At 43.1% G+C, this 16,172-nt stretch overlaps 6 protein-coding genes across 8 annotated transcripts; 4 read left to right on the forward strand and 2 right to left on the reverse strand.

Moving 5' to 3' along the window:
* Positions 1-9: 9 nt before the first annotated feature.
* LOC135346048 (unconventional myosin-Id-like) lies at positions 10-5,304 on the forward strand. 2 transcript variants are annotated; one of them, XM_064543523.1, is made up of 21 exons: positions 10-139; positions 280-409; positions 496-688; positions 799-974; positions 1,200-1,331; positions 1,438-1,587; positions 1,643-1,771; positions 1,887-2,033; positions 2,202-2,507; positions 2,621-2,677; positions 2,745-2,843; positions 2,902-2,961; positions 3,019-3,093; positions 3,151-3,249; positions 3,346-3,699; positions 3,782-3,873; positions 3,968-4,082; positions 4,163-4,243; positions 4,297-4,434; positions 4,504-4,737; positions 4,921-5,304. In XM_064543523.1, exons 2-21 carry the CDS (start codon positions 296-298, stop codon positions 5,149-5,151), a joined length of 2,982 nt encoding a protein of 993 aa, XP_064399593.1. In that variant the 5' UTR covers positions 10-139; positions 280-295; the 3' UTR covers positions 5,152-5,304. The 2 variants fall into 2 exon arrangements, with proteins under 2 accessions (XP_064399593.1, XP_064399594.1); XM_064543524.1 differs by having other exon boundaries at positions 12-139; positions 283-409.
* LOC135346060 (retinol dehydrogenase 11-like) lies at positions 5,262-6,652 on the reverse strand. The gene is made up of 2 exons (XM_064543543.1): positions 5,873-6,652; positions 5,262-5,580 (listed from the first exon to the last, which is right to left on the reverse strand). Exons 1-2 carry the CDS (start codon positions 6,650-6,652, stop codon positions 5,371-5,373), a joined length of 990 nt encoding a protein of 329 aa, XP_064399613.1. The 3' UTR covers positions 5,262-5,370.
* A 170-nt stretch (positions 6,653-6,822) lies between these two features.
* LOC135346057 (protein SAAL1-like) lies at positions 6,823-9,536 on the forward strand. The gene is made up of 8 exons (XM_064543539.1): positions 6,823-7,509; positions 7,657-7,820; positions 8,508-8,567; positions 8,616-8,731; positions 8,804-8,927; positions 9,050-9,132; positions 9,182-9,331; positions 9,387-9,536. The coding sequence occupies exons 1-8, from the start codon at positions 6,985-6,987 to the stop codon at positions 9,485-9,487; spliced, it is 1,323 nt and encodes a 440-aa protein (XP_064399609.1). The 5' UTR covers positions 6,823-6,984; the 3' UTR covers positions 9,488-9,536.
* Positions 9,537-9,558: 22 nt separating this feature from the next.
* LOC135346061 (valacyclovir hydrolase-like) lies at positions 9,559-10,576 on the forward strand. Its single transcript, XM_064543544.1, has one exon. It carries the CDS (start codon positions 9,597-9,599, stop codon positions 10,500-10,502), a length of 906 nt encoding a protein of 301 aa, XP_064399614.1. The 5' UTR covers positions 9,559-9,596; the 3' UTR covers positions 10,503-10,576.
* On the reverse strand, positions 10,573-14,563 carry LOC135346058 (branched-chain-amino-acid aminotransferase-like). 2 transcript variants are annotated; one of them, XM_064543541.1, is made up of 14 exons: positions 14,489-14,563; positions 14,353-14,433; positions 14,250-14,303; positions 13,864-14,079; positions 13,493-13,603; positions 13,086-13,205; positions 12,226-12,389; positions 12,042-12,129; positions 11,927-11,981; positions 11,548-11,633; positions 11,258-11,326; positions 11,133-11,204; positions 10,884-10,958; positions 10,573-10,753 (listed from the first exon to the last, which is right to left on the reverse strand). In XM_064543541.1, exons 2-14 carry the CDS (start codon positions 14,389-14,391, stop codon positions 10,709-10,711), a joined length of 1,194 nt encoding a protein of 397 aa, XP_064399611.1. In that variant the 5' UTR covers positions 14,392-14,433; positions 14,489-14,563; the 3' UTR covers positions 10,573-10,708. The 2 variants fall into 2 exon arrangements, with proteins under 2 accessions (XP_064399611.1, XP_064399610.1); XM_064543540.1 differs by having other exon boundaries at positions 14,353-14,491.
* On the forward strand, positions 14,557-16,162 carry LOC135346064 (ubiquitin thioesterase OTU1-like). The gene is made up of 8 exons (XM_064543546.1): positions 14,557-14,708; positions 14,761-14,884; positions 14,931-15,132; positions 15,190-15,231; positions 15,340-15,494; positions 15,550-15,636; positions 15,695-15,861; positions 15,919-16,162. The coding sequence occupies exons 1-8, from the start codon at positions 14,706-14,708 to the stop codon at positions 16,045-16,047; spliced, it is 909 nt and encodes a 302-aa protein (XP_064399616.1). The 5' UTR covers positions 14,557-14,705; the 3' UTR covers positions 16,048-16,162.
* The last annotated feature ends 10 nt before the right edge of the window (positions 16,163-16,172 follow it).

Here is a 16,172-nt window from a genome sequence, read left to right on the forward strand (position 1 = left end):
TGTGCTGCACATGCGCATTATCTCATCTCCTCCCACCGTACCCGGGTGTGTCCTTGTTCTTTCTACAGTGTGCTAGTTTATAGCTGGTAGCAACTCAGCTCCTGATTCTGTTTAAAGCATCTCTCTACTTGAAACAAAGGTGAGATATTTAGTCACACACTGATAAAATGTACCTGCAAGAAGCCTTAGAGCTAGGGAGCTCCAAAAATGTAGCAGCCCCACCCCCCTTTTTGTGCACAGCAACAAGCTTTTGTATAATTTTATGCATTCTATCTCCAGCAGCCGGCGCGACAGGATGGCTTTGTCAGAGAATCCTGCCGAGTTTGGAGAGCCTGACTTCATTCTCCTGGAGGACATCACTGAAGAGGCTCTACTGAAAAACCTCAAGCAGAGATCTCAGAAGGGAAAGGTACGTATGGATGTACTATAAGTAGCTAGCTATGTTTTTTCAGTCTATTCAAAGATGTGTTGTGCTCACTATTACATCTGACACAGATCTACACATACATTGGAGAGGTGGTGGTGTCTGTGAATCCTTACCGACAGCTGGACATCTACACTGATGACTACTTGGAGAGGTACCGTGGGAAGGAAGTGTTTGAGCGACCCCCTCACGTCTACGCCGTTGCTGATGCAGCCTACCACGACATGAACAGGCTCAAGAAAGACTCCTGCGTTGTCATCACTGGTACAGCTAAATCTCACTGTATAGCCAGTGTTCATAATTATACGTATTGCGGTTTTAAGTTAGTATAATTAATTTTTAGCTACTCAAAACTTGGTTGTTTTCCCATTCAGGTGAGAGTGGAGCAGGGAAGACAGAGGCTTCAAAAATCATCATGAGGTACTTGGCTAACATCACTCCTATGGCAAAGGACGTCGAAAAAGTCAAGAACTTGCTGATCATGTCAAATCCTGTTCTGGAGGCATTTGGAAATGCAAAGACTGTCAGAAATGATAACTCTTCTCGTTTTGTAAGTTTCCCAGCATCATGTGTGGGTCACCCTAGTCTATATACCATAATTAAAGCAACATATGCAAGAATTTCCCAGGACACTTTGAATATCCACCAAACTGCAAAATTCATGATATTCTGTACACCCACCCCACTTTGTGTCTCATGAATTGTACATCACAAGATTATTATCTGTATCAACCTGTATCAAAGTGCACACCTACTTTTTTGTTGCTATGGACAGGGCAAGTACATGGACATCAGCTTCGACTTGGCCTTGTACCCCAAAGGAGGTCACATCAGGACCTATCTCCTGGAGAAGGGTAGAGTCACTCTGCAACAGCCTGGTGAGAGAAACTTTCACGTCTTCTATCAGGTAAGTCATTCCACGTCTTCAGCAAATAATTATGGTTGATAGTTAGGGCTCGCAGTTCCTTCAATTGATAAATGTTGTAACCATGCTTTTAAACTCTTACATGCAGCTGTTGGAAGGAGCTGAGCAGAGTTTGCTGAATGAGATCATGCTGGAGCGTGATGTGAGCAAGTACTACTACCTCACCCTGGCAGGAGAGTCTTCCAAACTCACCGACGAGGACAGGCAGAACTTTGGTGAAGTCCGCAAAGCCATGAGCGTAAGATGCAAATTCAATTTGCATGTTTTGTGTTTTCAGTTCAGACTTATTGCAGGCTCTTGGATTCTCAGCCACAGACCAGACCTGCATCTGGAAGGCCCTTGCCGCCATCTTGCACCTTGGTAATGTGAAGCTCGAGGATGCAGGAGATGGGGAGAGCAGTGTCGTGGGAAACAAAGATGTGGTACGTAGTGATAAATAACTATATTATGTAATGCTTATATTATAAGCTGCATAGGCATTGCTTGAATAGGCTCAATATCTATTGCACTGTATTACCATCCTTGTTGTTTATGCAGGCTGGCAAAGTGGCCTCGTTGCTAGGAACGACAGTGGCGGAGCTGGAGAAGGTCCTCACTCACAGAGTGGTCCCTGCTAAAGGTGACGTGGTGGTCGCTAAGCAGAATCCAGCCAGAGCTACCTGGGGAAGAGATGCCCTTGCAAAGGTGAGGCTCAATAACTACACTGTTATAGTATATCAGACAAAATAATATCTTAGTATAAGAGAATTCACCCTTTTTTATTTTAGAGTACAGCAATTAATTTGTTGTAGGCTGTCATCCTATGTCAATATAACAAAACATGTTGTTATGACAGTTTAATCTCTCGTACAGGCTATTTATGAGCGTCTGTTTAGTCTGGTTGTGAAACGTATAAATACTTCGGTGGTCATCAACTTTGCGCCACACGCCATCAAGACAGTCATCAGTGTGTTGGACATCTACGGGTTTGAAGTGTTTGGCGTAAACGGCTTTGAGCAGTTCTGCATCAACTATTGCAACGAGAAACTCCAGCAGCTGTTCATCCAGGTAGTGCTTGAACAAGAGCAACAGGAGTACAAGAACGAGGGCATCAAGTGGGTCGATATTCCCTTCTTTGACAACACCTTCATTTGCGAGATGATCGACAAGTACCCTGAAGTGAGTTTCCACATGCACTTAGTCAATGCATAATATTATGCTAATAATATACGTATTCCATGGTATGACTTCTGCATATCAAAGCTATCTATTGTTTTACTGTATACTTGCAGGGTATGTTCGCTGTCATTGACGAGGCTACCCTCAGGCCTGGCGAGGACAACGATGAGGTAAACATTACACAACATGTGTTTCCGTATATACAGCTGCTCACTGTGTGTTGTATCCATGGTGCAGCGTGTCACCAACCACTTGGACAAAGTACTGGCCACCAATAACCGTTATTTCAGCTTTGCCAAGGGCAATAAAGAGCTCACCATCAGAAGGCAATTCCAGGTACAACTTTCGCTGTCTTGTTTCGTTCAAATAAACACGATTCTATTTTTCCGCACAGGTCAAGCACTACGCAGGTATCGTAACCTACAGTGTCAAGGGATTCATTGAAAAGAACAAGGTAAGATTATAACTAGTGTCTAACTTTCAATTAATATTCACATTATTTTATTCACAGGACACTCAGTTCCAGGACTTTAGGAGAATGTTGTACAGTTGTACTCTCCCCATTCTGCCAGAACTGTTCCCAGAGGTAGGGCACGTGAAGAAAGGTAGTTTAAATTACCATGCGCATTATATAATATTATAGGGAGCCAGGCACATTGAGAAAGTGAACCAGATACCGGACTCTGTTGGTACTCAATTCAAGAATGACATGCAGGAGTTGGTCGATGTCCTCAGGAAACAGGTAGACACTAATATTACACACACACAACGAATTATGTGCTATGTATTGCAGAATTGCAGACACTAACTTAACCATACTACCCCCTACATACCTCAGACCCCCCACTATGTTCGCTGCATCATGCCCAATGTCAATAAGAGTCCCAGTGAGTATGACGACGAGTTAGTGACCAACCAGGTTCGCTACCTCGGTCTGGTGGAGAACATGAAGGTCCGACGTGCTGGCTACTCGTACAGAATGAGGTACGACTGGTTCAACTGGCGCTACAAGATGATCGTGCCCACCCTCTGGCCCACCCACTCTTACACTCCCCGAGAGGCCACACAAAAGATTGTCGAGTACTACCATCTTGAGAATCTGGTCGAATGGGGGAAGACAAAGCTTTTCATTCGCACTCCGAAAACTATCTATTATCTGGAGGAGCTCAGAGCAAAGAAGATGCAGTACATTGTAAGCGAAACTCACAATTATTAAACAGCACTCAAACTTAAAATCGGATTTGTCCCTCACACTAACATCTAATCTGCTGTAGGTCACAACTATCCAGAGATGGATGAAGGGCTACCATGCTCGTCTTCTGAGGAAGAAGCTGACTGCACTGCTCAAGATATTCTACTGGTACAGGTAAGAGTCGATATTCGCATGTTCAGTATAATTATTGCATGCAGCTACATGTATAAGGTTCATCATTAATGTACTTGTGCTTGTGTGTGTATAGGAAGCACTACTTGGGCAGCTGGCTGGAGAAAGTGCAGGAGGAGTTCAAAGAGTGCAAGACAATGCCAGACTGGGGGAGGAGTGTGCAGTGGCCGGCACCTCCGATTGCTATCAAGGTATTACTAAACATGCCTTTAATGTTGACTGTGTTTTAGTGTTGTGTGTTGCTTTATATGTTTGACATGCCTCATTTCAGTTGGGCCTCAAGTACATGCAAGGTGTCCACGTCAACTGGTGGGCTAGGCAGAAGATTCTTTCCCTCACTCCTCCGGAACAGGTGAGCTATTATTGACTAATCGTGTAGTGCAAGTGAATCATCCACCCCCATAGTATGAGGTTCGTATCAAGACCATAGCCCAGACTCTGCTGGGGGGAAAGAAGAAGAAGTGGCTTTTTGGTGATAGGTGGATCGGAGACGCATTGGCTTTACCTGAAAAGAACTCAAAGTCCGATTCATTCTCGAAACTGGTAAACAAACGCAGCTAGCTAGCTACATGTACATCACTGTGTAATCATAATGATTTTGTCTTGTTTCAGACTCGTGGTTACATGAACATCAACATGGACACTGCCAGGCTCTACTCTGCACAAGTCACTAAGCTCAACCGAAACATGAAACCAGACTCGCGTGTGTACGTTCTTTGTGATCTTCACTTCTACCGTCTGGACTCCAGCTATTCTATGAAGAAGAAAGCCCCTATTGAGATTGGACAGATCCTTCGCCTCTCCATCTCACCTGGAGATGATCAGGCCATTGTCATCCACTGCTCAGTGAGTGCCTTAACTTATGAGATCATGCATTTTTGTGTGAACTATTCCGTACACATAATTATGCTGTATTGTGTTAATTAAGTATAAAGTAGCATTTTAGGTGTGGGAAATTACGTTGATCTAAATGCTCTTTATGTTTACAGCTAATGTTGCTATGACATTTATGTGTTACTACACCTACAGGAAGAGGTAGGCGACTGTGTGTTCACGGTGGAGGATGGGCGTCCAGCTGCCGAGCTAATGGCCGCCATTTGGTACACCTTCAAACGCAAGTACAAGAAGAGTATCCCAGTGACCGTTACCTCAGAGATCAGGTTTCATCGTGACGGTGTTCCAAGTGGCACACTCCAGACACGGGGTGGACAAAACCCAGGGTTCAATAAACTGGGGCCACAGCAAGCAGCTCTGAAATGAGATATGTAAACATGAACACTTTACTGACTTTGTAACTGAACTGTTTTATTTTTTTGTACGTAGGCTGCATAAACATGTTAGGATTTAATATTGATGTGTATAGCTACTAGCCAGATATCAAGTTGATGATTAATTACTAATTTAACAATGAAAGTCGTAAAATTAATTAAAATATAATTATACTAACAAATAACACAGAGAGTCCAAGCTCTCAAACTATTATAGTCCTAGCTGTTCTACACTGTAGTCCCAGAGTCTCTTTGACTCTTCATCGTTCACACCTTTCTTTGTTAACTTTTTCATCGCACAGCTGTCCCAGAATGTTCCCTGCTGACCTTCGACCTCTGGAGCCGTGGCACAGTAGATGGATGTCTGCGCTCCTTGTTCTGGAGTCTTTGAGAACAGATACATTGCAAGGTGGGCAGCGGGCTGTGTGTGTGGGGGAATATAGAAGCAGTAATAGAGCATAAGCATTCCTATCATGTTGTATAATTATATTAGTACATGGTACATTAATTAACACACTGCACTACACATTCTCATGAGATTAGGCCAATAGGGTATGCAAGTATACAGAAATAGGGTATTGCAAGTATACAGAAATAGGGTATTGCAAGTATACAGAAATAGGGTATTGCAAGTATACAGAAATAGGGTATTGCAAGTATACAGAAATAGGGTATTGCAAGTATACAGAAAAGCACACTATAGATAGACATACTTTTAGAATGCTGAACCATCCAGTGAGCAGGTCCCGAGTGATCTCAGTGTACACTGTACCCGGGTGCAGACTAACCACAGTTACTCCATCCTCTCCCACCCGTTTGCCCAACTCTCGAGCGAACAAGACGTTAGCCAGCTTACTCCTGCAGTACGACAGGTAAGAATTGTAGCTTTTGGACCACTGCATGTCACTGAAGTCCAGAGATCCGGGAAGGTAAGCGAGAGACGCCACCACCAACACTCGACTGGGAGCAGAGCTTTTCAGCAAATCCAGACACAGATGGGTGAGATAGAAATGGCCGAGATGATTGATACCAAATTGGAATTCAAATCCTTCCACAGTTTTTTGGTATGGTGTTATCATAACGCCAGCGTTTAGGAGTAACACGTGAATCTGGTCTTCTTTCTTTTCATATTCCTTGACAAACTCGCGAATGGACTCGCACGAAGCTAGATCCAGTTTCATTAGAAAGATGTTCTCATTGCCACTCTTTTCACGAATCTCGTTCAAAGCCAGCTGCCCTTTTTTCATGTCTCGACAAGCAATGTAGATCCTAGCCCCCCGCACAGCTAGTCCCATGGCAGTCTCTTTGCCGATACCAGTGTTACCCCCTGTGATGATGACATTCTTGCCGTCCAAACGATCAGTGCTTCGACACCGGGGGCCATTGACAAAGAACACACGCACGAAGTAGTAGGCCACACGGACTGAGATCAAGGCTCCAAACAGGTAGAAAGGGTTGGAGAAGAACGAAAGAAGAGATGAAGTGAGCCCCATGGCAACTGCAGGTGTGTTAGAGGCATAATTATAACAAGCAATTAATTAATAGAGTGTGTAGCTCACCTGGATTCGGCTCAAGAGATGTATAAGCTTGTCAGGTTATCGAAAGAAGGTCACTAAGATCACATCATAATTTCCAGAGCACACAGTGAGACACGCCCCCCTCCACATATGAGGTGACTCTCAAGCAGCAATTTTGCTGTGCAAAAGTGACGACCCGCGAGTCTTGGCCCAAGACTTGGGCGACTGTACTGGTAAAGGGTATATGTCAGAAACAAACACAAAACAACTAGACATTCATCATTGCTGCTTATAAACTGCTTGATGCTATGGATGAGGAACAAGCAGGATTAAATGGATCTAGGAGTAGGGCAAGTCACAGTCACTCCTCCCCTACACATACTGATCACACACCTGATGCTGGCACCCTCCTCACATGCTCAGTAGACACTCCCGATCCCGTATCACATGAACATATCTTCCAGTCAACACTACCATCAAATGACCACAACTCCCTAACGGGTACACAGTTACATGACACCACCCCTCAAATTAATGAACATGATGTTGTCACAGAAGACACCCTCTCTAAACTGTATCAAGACGACTCAATTGGAGACACAGTATTCAGTAAAGCGTGGGTGCTGTCCATCCTGGTGGAGATCATTAATAGTGTGGACGTTAGGGGAAACCCCTGTTCCATTGGAAATGAGGTAGTGAGTGATGCAGATGTGATGAGTTGTTCAGAGGTTGGTGACCACAAGGTTGGTGGCTGTGGCGATGGTAGAGGGGTGGAGCTGGAGGAGGAGTTTGAGGGACGAGTGTGCGCTCTCTGGGACTCCTCCATGAACAGTGTGAGTAGTTTTATGTCATTTAATGTAATGTAGCCAAAATTTGAGATGAATTTTGTATACTGCGGCTGAGTAATATTCCCATCCATTGCATTCAGATGTTATAATAATCATTATGTCAGCTTTTACTACTCCTTCTCTCACTGTCAGGATGTTGCAGAGTACATCCATGAGCAAGGAGGTATTGATCTGTTACTAGGAGCAGCTTGCAGGACTGACCAACCAAGATTCACTGAGATTTGCCTTGGCATTATTGGAAACCTTATCTGTAGCCAAGAGATATGCCTGAACAGCTTTAAAACAGCTGAGCAAACGTAAGATAATGTATGCACACATGTTGATTGGCCTTAGCCTTGTCCTCAGGTTGATTGTTTGACTGTCTCTAAAAATATTGCTTCTGTTTTATTTAAAGGTCTCGGAACAAGGCTACATAGTTGTGATTGAGGTTAAATAGCTACCTGGGCTATTCAGAAGTAACAGTTACTGTGTAGAGTAATTGCTAATGATGAAAACAGTCTGAGTTGTTAGGTCAACTTACCACATCCATATGGATGATCTAGACTGTTCAGAGGCGCTGTTTTTTTCTCTTTTTATTTTAGGATTTATTTTGATTCAGCTTAAATAGCTATCTGGGCTATGTGGGAGTAACAGTTACTGTGTAGAGTAATGGGCTGATGATGAAAACAGTCTGAGTTGTTAGGTCAACTTACCACATCCGTCAGGATGATCTAGGCTGTTCAGAGGCGCTTTTTTTTCTCTTTTTATTTTAGAATCAATTTTGATTCAGCTTAAATAGCTATCTGGGCTATGTGGGAGTAACAGTTACTGTGTAGAGTAATGGGCTAATGATGAAAACAGTCTGAGTTGTTAGATCAACTTACCACATCCATCAGGGTGTTCAGAGGTGCTGTTTTTTTTCTGCTTGCTCATTAAGATAATCTATCAATGTTTGTTTTTTTGGTTGCTAATGTAGTGTTTCTTTGGCTTTATTTTTTTTACAGGAGATTAATACTTGAGTTTCTCAAAGATACAGACTCTGGTGTTCTCTGTCAAGTTACTAGGTGCGTTGCTGTGAACTTGCGACCGTCTCTAGCTATACAACCCTTTAGGCTGGTTCAAACCTGCTGCTCTTACGAAGAGCTACAATCAACATGGCTACCTCAAATCATGGAGTCCAAGTTTGTAAAAGACTCACTGCTGTTTATTCTACAAGGCTCAACTAATGGTAAGTATCATATATATAAATTATTGCGGGTATATTAAAACTTCCACACATTAATTGTTCTCCATACTGCAGAGGACCTCTTGGCCAGTACTAGTGTGTTGTTGGACCACTTACTCAATGCCAGTGAGCAACTGCTGAGAGGGTGGGTGGACAGGCAGCTGGTAGAGGCCATCTGTGAGGCTGCACAGCAAATTAGGTGAGCTTGAGGGGGAGCTACAAATACCTAACTTCTTTATACCAAACTTCTTTTGCAATGGCCTTCAAAGTTAATAGCTTAGTGCGAGTCTAGATTAAAGATTCGTGCTTTATTGAATGCAGGGACTCCAATTTTGAGGTGTCCTGCTCACTTGTAGCAGCGATTCACACTCTGACTTCGGAGCAAGAAGGAGTTGCTTGTGTTTGTAAGTGCCACAACTCAACTAAACCAATAGTTGCGTTTTTAATTTTCAGTGTTGTGTGCTGACAAGGTGTGTGCAGTTGTCAATGACTTCTTGGCAGCTGTGGAACAGCTTGACAGTCAGTCGACATGCATCACTACTTTGACAGCTGCTTGTTCTCTATATCTTACACTATCGACTGAGCAAAGAGTGCTAATTTACGGTAGGTAATTTAGATCTTTTGGCTCCTTTATAATTATAGCTTATCTGCCCTACAGAATCTAATGTGAAGACGACATTAAGGAATATCAGAAAGAAAGTGAACCAATCTCCAAGGACTAAACAACTAGTCAGCCTTATTTCAAGAATACTAACTTGATAGCTAGTTGAATTGGAAGTGTACAACAAAATGATTATCAGAGCACCAATATTAATTTTTGTTGGAAAGGATGGTGGTGGATGAGCCCCGCCCATCTTTTAGAAAGCACATGCATGAGAGCAGAGCTATGCTGTCGCTGAACGTCTGCAGATCCAGTCTCCTACTCCTCGCAGGCAGAACACGAGCCTCTAGGATGGCGCTGCACTCCAGCTCTGTCTCACAGAATAGGGCCACTGGCAAGAAACCTGTGAATGCGGCAGGAGAAGAGGTGTACTATGAACAAAGAGGCTCAGGGGCTCACCCAATCCTCTGCATATCTGGAGCTCTGGGAACAGCCAACAGTGACTTCTTCCCTCAACTAGAATATTTTGGCAGAGAAGAAAGCTCCTACACAATTGTCGGCTATGATCCAATGGGCTACGGTAACTCAAGACCGCCCGAGAGAAATTTCGAATCGAAAACAGAGATATTTTTCGAGAGAGATGCGTCTGATGGCCATTCGCTAATGCAAGCACTTTCTTTCCCCAAGTTTTCTGTGCTGGGTTGGAGTGATGGAGGGATTGCCGCCATGATTCTAGCGGCTAGATTCCCTGAGGCCGTCCAGAAGCTGGTCGTCTGGGGAGCCAATTCTTACATCTCCGATGAAGACATATCCCTTTTCGAGAACACAAGGGACGTAAAGAAGTGGAGTGCACGCATGAGAGAGCCTATGGAGGCAATGTACGGTGTGACATACTTCCCGAAACTGTGGTCCGACTGGCTCGATGCGATGATAGCTATCAAACTTAAAACTCCAGATGGTGATTTGTGTAAGAAAGACCTTCCGAAGATAAAATGTCCAACTCTGGTGGTGCATGGAGCCAAGGACGCTATGGTGCCCCAGTTCCACCCAGACTATATCCATGGCAACATTGCAGAAAGCCGATTGGTTGTCATGCCCGATGGTAAACACAATCTCCATTGGAAGTATGCAAAAGAATTCAATGAACTTGTAGACAATTTTTTGAGCGAATAATAATAATTATTTTCTGTTGTATTCAAAATTATAAATTGTTGCTGACAATTCAGGAAAAGAAAAGTCTACATAAAATCTCTACAACGAAATATCCAATGCTGGTAGCTAGAAAATCTAGGACTGTTGGTGATACAAACACACAATAATGTGCACACAGGGTATTATGTAATAATAAAATTAATATTGGGGGGGGTTCAGAGTTCTTTTTAGTCCACAGTAACTGTCCAGTCGTTGTTAGGAGCACGACCATACTGTGTGTGTGTGTGTGTGTGTGTGTGAGGGGGAGGGGTGAATGTGTGCTGAGTGTATATAGTGTAAGCTAGATTATCATAATAGCTCTATATAGTACATTTCTGACTGTGTGGGTAAAGGGTGCCATACCTGAATGTCAGTGAGCTCCTTGTAGTACCTCTTAGCAACCTCACCTCCAGTTTCCACGGTAGGAATGTGAATACTCTACAAAGAATAGAGGTGATGAGAGAGGAAATTAAATCAGCAGTACACAGCACATACATGTACAGTACACACAGTACCTTTCAGATGGTACCATCAATGTTCATATTTGGATACCATGGATTATACAGTACATATAATCCATACAGTCACTTGCAAAGTGTGATCATCACGTACCTTATCCATGTAGAGTATTCTGTCGACAGGACACACCACACACGCTGTACCAGCTCCAAACATTTCCTTCATCTACAAACAAAATCAATTTATAAAACTTTCACAAACGTAGCATAATTACTTACTCTCTTCTCTTCGACTGCTTTGATGATATCCTTCATGTTCATGCGTCTCTCAACCACCTTATGAGTGCCCTGTGGCAACAAACAGTGTATTATCACTATCCTGTGCTTCAACACATAAAGAGCACTGTCAGTCACTAAATAAAGAAGCTCAGACTATAAATTATAGCAGACATTAGTAATCTCGCAAGCTCAATCACTCAGAGACAATAAACAATAAATAATAATAATAATAAAATTAATAATCAATAAACCGAGACATAAGAAAGAAAGAACGAACAACTCATACTCACCCAAGTGGCTCCCAGCTCCAATAGAGACATCCTGGTCACTCCCGGGAGGATGGTCCCGTCCAGAGGGGGAGTGGCTATCTCCGGATCTGGAGGGTGTTGAAAATGAACAGTGAATAGAGATGCAAAGATTATAATTATGTTCAACTCACCAACTGTATATATTTTGCTAAAATATTATGTACCCCCCCCCCACTTTTTTTAGAGGTTATGGTTTTGACATGGCCCCAAGTCATACTTAATTGATACACAATCTATAAACTGGACCCACCCAAATTCAAGAATGTCAAAACAATATGCGTGGTTGAACAAACAACAAACAACTAACACACACGCACGCACGCACGCACACACCCACACACACACACACACCCACACTGACCTCCGTCCTCATTGATCCAGTGCACAAAGATGTTCATTGTGCCCACTTCTGTGATCTATGAGGGGAAACATACAAACACATGTCATCAACTCTCGCATCACATGTTGACACATACCTGATGGTCATCTCCATACAACCACAGAACTTGATCACATCCCTTGGCTGTGGCATGTCCCTGAATCCGAATGGCAGGCCCGTAATTCCTGTACACGCAATGACAACATTTCAAAAGTCAAAAAATGACCGTCTAAAAGTAAAGTACATATTAATAATTATTTTGTATGCTCACAGTCACTCACCCTCCCATCTTGAAGGCGCCCACTCCTCCAGGCCACGCCCTCACATATTTGGGGTCAGCGTAGAGAGAGACAGGATTGAACGCCCCCCCACTGAAGTATGGGCCAGCTGGACCACAGATGGTGTACAGCATGGCACTGTTACTGGGTTTCACACCAACCGAAGCCTGGAGGAGAGAAAAATAGGAAGTCAGCTAGCTATATGTAAACAATTCTAAGGTACCGTATAGCGGGTAATTTTCGGGGGACAAAATATTCGTGGTTCAGCAATATTGAGACATTTCGTGGGTAATATTTTCGTGGTAGCTGCCTGCACTGCAGGTAAAGGTAGGCAAGGTCGCTTCATTCGTGGGTAAAATATTCGTGGTCAGACCTCCAACCACGAAAACCACGAATATTTTGCCCCACGAAAATTACACGCTATACGGTACAGTAGAACCTCGATTATCCGGCCCTCCATTATCCGGAACCTCGATTATCCGGCTTGGCAGTTTTCTGATTAAATAATTCATAAAATGGGCGTGTCCCTAAAATGCGCATGCGCGTTGCAGCTGTTACCATGGAGACATGCCTGCTTATCTTCTGCGCATGCGCAGACAACCATGTGGCACTGCTGTTTATCAATAAAGTGGGTGGATCAAGGCGTGGTTTATCTATTCGATTATCCGGCATATTCACTTATCCGGCCTGCTTCTGGAACCAAGGTGTTCGGATAATCGAGGTTCTACTGTAGTTGGTTTAGGAACATGATCTGTAACTGGCTTCCCCCTACCACATTGGCACTAATGTCTCTTTGTTTACATGGAGCTGACGTTATTGGGCTACACCCCCCCCCAAATAATTATTTAGCGGCATATGTATACCTCAGTCCCAATGAATGTTGGTCTAATATAGAGAGAGCAGCCGTCCATCTTGGGCACCCAGTCCTTGTCTACTCTCAGTAGGTCCTTGATACACTCCAAGTACTCAGCTCCATCAAACTCCTAGAGGGGGTGGGGTGGGTGTGGCACATGTTGGTGAATAATTGGCCGCCACTCAGTGAGACAGTATTTAATCATTATAACTATAATCACAGGTGGCCACATACGGAGTTTCATAAATTCATATAGTTTATTAAGCCTATTAAGTTGATTGAATTGTGGTAAAAATTAATTAAAGCATTCCGCTGATGAAATTCGGCCAATTATTGCAATAATTATGGATTAAGTGAGTATGTCTGAATGAACAAGCATGGCTACAGAGGTAGACTAAAGAGAACACACTAACTCACGGGCAGACTGGCAGCTGCGGCTGAACTGTTCATGCGTTTCATGTTCTCCAAAGGCCTGAACAATCTTATCTTGCCATCCACTCCATAGAAAGCCTTCAGTCCCTCAAAACACTGAATGAGGAGGAGAAGGAAAAGCATCAATTGAGGTGGGCAAAAAGAGACCTTACAATTACGTACAGACATAGATCATATACACATGTATAATTATGTAGCTTCTACAAGCACTGCACACGTTAGAAGAAGACCATGCACACAAGCATGTATAGCTATTTGTCACAATGGATAATGGACAATAATGAACTTTGTACAATATAACATCTTTATTAGCCTCAGGCAGTCAGCAGTGAGTCAGCTGTACACACAGTGCTCACCTCAGTGGAGTAATGGAGGGCACTGAGTGCTGGAGAAAGAGACAGATTTCCATACGGGACAATCTTAGGCTTCATCCATCCCTCCTCTTTGGTCCAGCTGGCAATCAGCATGTGATCAGAGAAGTTCTTCCCAAACACAATGTCGTTGGGTGACTTCACTTGCTCGTGGATCTTTGGCATAGGGTTTTTAGTCAGTGTCACCTCTATGCCCTCATTCTGTGTGGTGGGAAAACATTCCGTTACCTTAATGGCAAGCAGCAATGTGACAACTGATATACATGGCACTGGGTGTCCATTTAGTGTAACTAGGATACTATTGACATTCAATGCTTTATAGACTCACGGTAAACTATACCACTGTTCGAGTAGAACGAATATTCACATACCTTCAATCCAGACACTGATCTGACTCCATTGATGAGGACTGTCTTCTGCAAAATCTACAATACAAGTTTACATTACAAGTATCACACACGATTGGATATGTACCTTGTGAAGTGACGATAGTTTACTGCTGAACAAAGCCATTCTTGTTCTATGAACAGTGGGTACTTCAACTACACAGTAGATCTGTATAACACAAGGTTATAAAGGGGATGGAAGTGTTCTAAGTCGTCCAACTCACCTGAATATATAGATGTAAGTCTTGTTTCAAGACAGCATGCAATGCCACAAAAGATTATGGTTGATGAAATAAAGATGGGCGTGACAGAAAGGAGGCGAGGTCAGTACAAGACACGCTCTCTATTTAGAAACCGATGAGTAACATTTTCTGGGCCTTTGCCAAATCAGTTTGGTATGTGTACGTACGTGTATATGCTATGCTCTATGGAACTTGAAAAATGGTGAGTAGTACTGTTAGACACAGGTCTACGCCACAATCAACTGACTCTACAGATTCTGAGCGTGAAAACCAAGACTGGTAGACTTGTCATCAATGACTTGTCAGAGACTTCCACTTTTGGCCACCTTCAAAGTGTACTTAAGCAGAAGACAAGTATATCTCCTCCCTATCAAAAAAGTAAGTTTATGAAACTCATCTCCTATACTCTACTGTACCCCCACAGTACTGTATGGCTATCCCCCCCAACCGATATCTTCGTCAGATACGAATGCTACCCTCCAGTCCCTGGCCATACAAAGTGGGGAGACACTCATCCTAGAGAGCCATGACAACGCTATGTCCACACCCACTGGGAACGTTCAAAGTGACAGCACTGCATCTGGAAGTAGACCCTTGAACAAAGAAATGAGAAAACTCTCCAGAAAGTAAGTAATCTTAAATGTGATAGATAATATAGTTGATGCAATTATTTTCCACTGCAGAGTCGTACCTGCTGACAATTCTTGTTTATTCAAATCCATCAGGTACATTATATGTGTTCTGATGTGACCTATTTAACGTACATTAGATTCACCTTGCCTTTGAAACATAAATTTCCGCTCGTAAATTTGATCTCTTCCCTTTCATTGCAGTCTACTGCTGTGTAATGGAGTAGAAAGCAGCAAGGAACTGAGGGAGTTGGTCGGAGGCATTGTCCTCTCAGATCCTGGTAAATACCACACTGCTCTGTTGGGGAGAGACAGCAGTGAGTATGTGAAGTGGCTACTCAGGGAAGAGTCATGGGGAGGTAAGAAAACATCATTTATTTGTTATCACGATTATTCTTGATTAATTTTGTTTAGGTGCTATAGAGGTGTCAGTGTTCAGTGAACACTACCAGACAGAACTAGACGTGGTCGATATTCAGACTCAGAGAATAGACAGATTTGGTAAGTACTTAAAAAATATCTCCTTCCCTCCCATTTTTTCATTTGCTATTGCTCTCAGGTGAAGATAAAGGTTACTCCAACAGAGCCTTGCTCCTATACGATGGTATTCACTATGACCCACTACTGATGGAGGGAGGTGATGGGAACACTATTCAGTCTCTGTTCCTCACTTCTGATGAAACTATTCTAGTGGAGGCTGTTCAAATTGCAAAGAGTGCTTTTGATGTGAGTTCACTCTGTCAGCAAGTGTTAATTAAAACTCGCTTTGTTTTCTTATAATAGGCTCGTCGGTATACTGACCTTGCTGGGTTCTCACTGAGATGCATGGTTTGTGGGAAAGCTCTTACTGGGCAGACTGATGCACAAGACCATGCTCAAACAACTGGCCACATTAACTTCGGAGAAGTATAAACAATTGGAAATCAAGCTCATTAGTACCCATTATTAATCATTAGCTCTCTGGTTAGAGCTAGTTATTTAATTGCGTTTTATCTTCATTCTTGTGGTAGTATTTGCTAATTGTTGGTCACGTGAAA

This window comes from Halichondria panicea, chromosome 13 (assembly GCF_963675165.1).
Source record: "Halichondria panicea chromosome 13, odHalPani1.1, whole genome shotgun sequence".
NCBI lineage: Eukaryota > Metazoa > Porifera > Demospongiae > Suberitida > Halichondriidae > Halichondria > Halichondria panicea.

What these genes read in the sequence shown, in the direction of transcription:
- LOC135346048 (XM_064543523.1), top strand. Translation starts at nt 296, where the DNA reads ATGGCTTTGTCAGAGAATCCTGCCGAGTTTGGAGAGCCTGACTTCATT. An exon ending in ACTTTCACGTCTTCTATCAG is followed by an intron (nt 1,332 to 1,437) that starts GTAAGTCATTCC and finishes TCTTACATGCAG; the next exon opens with CTGTTGGAAGGAGCTGAGCA. An exon ending in TCGTGGGAAACAAAGATGTG is followed by an intron (nt 1,772 to 1,886) that starts GTACGTAGTGAT and finishes TTGTTTATGCAG; the next exon opens with GCTGGCAAAGTGGCCTCGTT.
- LOC135346057 (XM_064543539.1), top strand. Translation starts at nt 6,985, where the DNA reads ATGGATGAGGAACAAGCAGGATTAAATGGATCTAGGAGTAGGGCAAGT. An exon ending in TTTAAAACAGCTGAGCAAAC is followed by an intron (nt 7,821 to 8,507) that starts GTAAGATAATGT and finishes TTTTTTTTACAG; the next exon opens with GAGATTAATACTTGAGTTTC. An exon ending in TCTACAAGGCTCAACTAATG is followed by an intron (nt 8,732 to 8,803) that starts GTAAGTATCATA and finishes TCCATACTGCAG; the next exon opens with AGGACCTCTTGGCCAGTACT.
- LOC135346060 (XM_064543543.1), bottom strand. Translation starts at nt 6,652, where the DNA reads ATGGGGCTCACTTCATCTCTTCTTTCGTTCTTCTCCAACCCTTTCTAC. An exon ending in GATGGTTCAGCATTCTAAAA is followed by an intron (nt 5,581 to 5,872) that starts GTATGTCTATCT and finishes CCACACACACAG; the next exon opens with CCCGCTGCCCACCTTGCAAT.
- LOC135346058 (XM_064543541.1), bottom strand. Translation starts at nt 14,391, where the DNA reads ATGGCTTTGTTCAGCAGTAAACTATCGTCACTTCACAAG. An exon ending in GGCGCCTTCAAGATGGGAGG is followed by an intron (nt 12,130 to 12,225) that starts GTGAGTGACTGT and finishes TTGCGTGTACAG; the next exon opens with GAATTACGGGCCTGCCATTC. An exon ending in AAGCAGTCGAAGAGAAGAGA is followed by an intron (nt 11,205 to 11,257) that starts GTAAGTAATTAT and finishes TTTTGTTTGTAG; the next exon opens with ATGAAGGAAATGTTTGGAGC.
- LOC135346064 (XM_064543546.1), top strand. An exon ending in TGTTTATTCAAATCCATCAG is followed by an intron (nt 15,232 to 15,339) that starts GTACATTATATG and finishes CTTTCATTGCAG; the next exon opens with TCTACTGCTGTGTAATGGAG. An exon ending in CAGGGAAGAGTCATGGGGAG is followed by an intron (nt 15,495 to 15,549) that starts GTAAGAAAACAT and finishes AATTTTGTTTAG; the next exon opens with GTGCTATAGAGGTGTCAGTG.
- LOC135346061 (XM_064543544.1), top strand. Translation starts at nt 9,597, where the DNA reads ATGCATGAGAGCAGAGCTATGCTGTCGCTGAACGTCTGCAGATCCAGT.